General features: G+C 36.4%; 1 protein-coding gene across 1 annotated transcript in view; it reads right to left on the bottom strand.

Moving 5' to 3' along the window:
• Positions 1–1,558: 1,558 nt before the first annotated feature.
• Positions 1,559–3,557, bottom strand: part of LOC119573612 (lysosomal Pro-X carboxypeptidase-like) — a 4,270-nt gene continuing 2,271 nt past the window's right edge. The window contains exons 5-9 of the mRNA XM_037920821.1: positions 3,259–3,416; positions 2,889–3,061; positions 2,538–2,702; positions 2,134–2,321; positions 1,559–2,027 (exon numbers count right to left, since the gene is read on the bottom strand). Coding sequence (XP_037776749.1) covers positions 1,763–2,027; positions 2,134–2,321; positions 2,538–2,702; positions 2,889–3,061; positions 3,259–3,416 — 949 coding nt within the window. The 3' untranslated portion in view covers positions 1,559–1,762. The remainder of the gene's footprint in view (positions 2,028–2,133; positions 2,322–2,537; positions 2,703–2,888; positions 3,062–3,258; positions 3,417–3,557) is intronic.

Below are 3,557 nucleotides of genomic sequence, written 5' to 3'. Positions count from 1 at the left end.
CGTGAACCGTAACTTTAGAGAGTATTCCTTGTAGACAATCTTCCATCAGCTTTAGCAGCTTTTTCGTTTGAAAATAATGCCTTTGTGTCATACTCTGCCGAAGGTACCGGCAATATCCAGAACAATGTTTCTTTGCCTGTACGGAGGGATTTGTTTCAGTTGGTGACTAGGTCTGATGCTGACCTCTTCGATCTAAAGACAAGTTGCTTGCTACTAAGTAGGTGGTTGCTCTCAAGAAAATTATATTTGCCAGATTTTTACGTTGATTTTGCCAATAATCGAGAGTAGCAAGATGCGTTTGTATAATTTTTAGGGTGCTTGGCTTTTCTTTTTATGTTGTGCTAGAACTCTAGCCTGTTTCCAACTGGCCACTTTTGCTATTGAAAGAAGTTTTGATATAAGGTGGCACGAAGAGTTTCACGTTCGTCAGCACACTTTCAGTATTTGGGGACTTACGTTGTCAGTTCCCAAAGCTTTACTAACTTGAATCTTAAGTAGACGTTTGACTTCGTCAACATTGATAACAAGTATGTTTAGTCTTTCATTTGTTAGTGATGGAAGTTTATTAAATATTACTAAATTTACGTTTGGCTTTTCCTGTGGTGGAATGCAATCATGAGACGTTAGGCCCTGTTGCTTTTTAACTGACTGAACGGTTCTGTATTATATTTTGTCTCCACTGCTCAGTGGCCCATTTTTTAACCTGTTTTGTTCTTTTGCAAGGCAGCTTTGTGGTTCAACTTGTTTTGAGTAGATGGATTGTGTTTGAAATGATTACAGGCGCTATTTTTTTTCCTCGAGTCTACACGTGTGTCCTTAACAAGACTGATTTGTATCATATGGGAGGTATAAAGCACTACTGCAGTATAATTTGGGTTTTAGTGAGTGCGACATCCTGTGTGTTAACAACTAATGCACTGTGGACATCAGTGAAGACCAAGCCAGCGGCCCTTATTCCAACTCCAAGTAGCTCTTGTTAGTGCCTCCTCACGAATATGGTTCTTTAGGATAATCATGCTAAAAATGGCATAATGATCTGAAGAGACCACTGCTCCATTACTGCAGCAGGTATCTGTAATTTCGGGGAGGTCGGAGATATGTGTAAGATAATTATCATGGACTCTCTCTCATCTCTGTCTCTGTATGTGCTTGCCTCTGTCTCTTTGTCTATTGGTCTGTCTCCCTCCCTTTCTCTTGCTGTCTCCCTCTTTCTCTCTCCTTTAGTATCCCCCTCCCTTTCTTTCCTGTGCAATAAGTCAGCCACATTTATTCCATTCAGGTCTTCAATTTCTCAAATGTATTTCATTTCCTTTTGATATTTGAATGAATGTCAGATCTAATTGCAGCAATCAATATAAGAAACCCATTTTCAATCATATAATAGTTGATGAATTATATGATCACAAAAGAAATTTATTATTAATGGTTATTAAGAATTATATTAAGGATATTAATCATTAATTATTTCCAGTAATTAATTCCAGGGTCTAATTATTATATTTTAGATTCTATATAGTAGCTTTATTAAAAAAAAAAAAGGAAAATAACATGTATGGGAATTACTGACCTTAAATAGTTTAATCTTCAAATCATTTATCTTAACAATTGAATACTTTACAAAACTTACAAATAAGACAACCAACAAAGTTCACATAAAAATAACCTATACAAAAAACATACATAATCCATCTGAATCAATGTGACCAAGTAATATCATGAATGAAGAAGACTTTTCCTGGTTCATTATGCTAAAGAAAGAAATCTATAAATGAGGCTCCACAACTTCATATGTGGTGGTATTTTCTCTGTCATTACCTATTAAATTATGAGCACTTCTGTATTCATCTATCCATGTCCTGATAAACTCCTTTTCAACTTTTCGGGCACTAATGACAGACTCAGGGTCATTGGGATTGGAGCCCCTAAGGTCAAGATGATGCGCACCTTCCGGGATGATGACAGAGACCACAGAGTCGCTCACATTCCACATGACTCCTCCAGTTGACCATGGGTCTAAGTTACCATTGCTGTGAATATAAGTCAAACAATAAAGAAGACTGAACTTTCACACCAACAGTTATGATCAAAATGGTATTCATTCATTACAAGACTTAATTGGAAATACAACATTACCTGAAAACTATGTTGCTTGCTGCTGATAATTCCTTTCCACCATATATTTTTGGTGCCATCATTGGACGGGGATGTACTCCCCATGTCTGGTAGCAGTTTTCTGCATACTCCTCAAAGTTCCATTCTGCTGGCTCAAAGAAGTCACTGACTCCATCATAGCAAAATGGCATCACCATTTCTGTACAAGCCTAGAGGAAAGCAGGTGTCAGGAAACACTCATTGTACATTTAAAAAAACAACTTCATTATAACTTTTATCTACCTTAAATTACCCAAAATACAAACGCATGAAAAGCACTTTCAGTGAATGAAAAACACATGTTGAAAATTAACAGATGCCTGAAATACCTGCAGAAATGTATGATATTACATCATACTTAATCAGAAAGAAAATGTCATGATTACCTGAAAATCCCATCCTCGATCATCCAACCTAACATCTGCTTGCTGATCAATATTAACGCATTTTGTCTCTCCCGTAAAGTTAACATAAACAGTAAGACCACTGAACAATTCTTCTAACAGCAACTTTGGCCCATGTCCTGGATTTGTCAGCTGACTGCATACTTCCTATAAAGACATAAAATCATGTTCAAAATCAAAGCCACTGGAAGATAATATGCAATATATGTAGAACAATCAGGATCTTATGTTACTATTGATAGATGACTACAAATAAGAACCATGAAAGTATTCTATTGTATACTATGAAAGAAATCACTTGTGGAGTAAAGCTAATGACATTAAAATCCTCACCTTGATTGGGTAAGCAGGAAGTGGTGCCAAGAAATCAGATGGATAGGGATAATCCACCATTGCCAAATTGGTCCACACATCCATCAAATATGCTTTCAGTGTCTTGACATCATCTTTTCCTTTCAATGGCTTGCATAGCTTCCATTCTTTTGTAAGCCATGCCAGGCCAGAGTCTAATGTACAAAATAAGAAAATTTAATTTCTTGGTCAAATAATAGAATGGGTCTTCTAATTCAAGTTAACCCTATCTGAGAAGCAGGACTGAAAACTGCACATGTGAAATATAGAGATATATCAACATTAGAGAAAGAGGATCTAAATTTGAGAATTAGAATAAATATAAATGAAAACAAAAATTACTCTCCCTTACCATCTGCAGTGACAGCATCAATTGCAGCCCAGGACTTACGAATGACCTCAGCACATTCCTTAGACTCTTTGGTAAAATCTGCTGTGACCAACTGCCCAAACTTCTCACATGGGGTCAGGCCTGTAAACTGCAGTATTGGAGCTGAAGCTGCTATTGCCCTGTAAATGTTAAATGTGTTATTATATTTCTGCAAAATAGCAAATGATACTGATCATAGTCACCATATATCAGAAAATCAAATGTAATAAGCCTATATGTAAAGTCAATTTCCAATAAACACACAAGCTTTCAAGTCCATA

The sequence above is a fragment of the Penaeus monodon genome, chromosome 1 (genome assembly GCF_015228065.2).
Source record: "Penaeus monodon isolate SGIC_2016 chromosome 1, NSTDA_Pmon_1, whole genome shotgun sequence".
NCBI classification, from domain to species: domain Eukaryota; kingdom Metazoa; phylum Arthropoda; class Malacostraca; order Decapoda; family Penaeidae; genus Penaeus; species Penaeus monodon.
The sequence above is the reverse complement of the archived record's forward strand: the minus strand, read 5'-3'. Positions and strand labels throughout refer to the sequence as shown.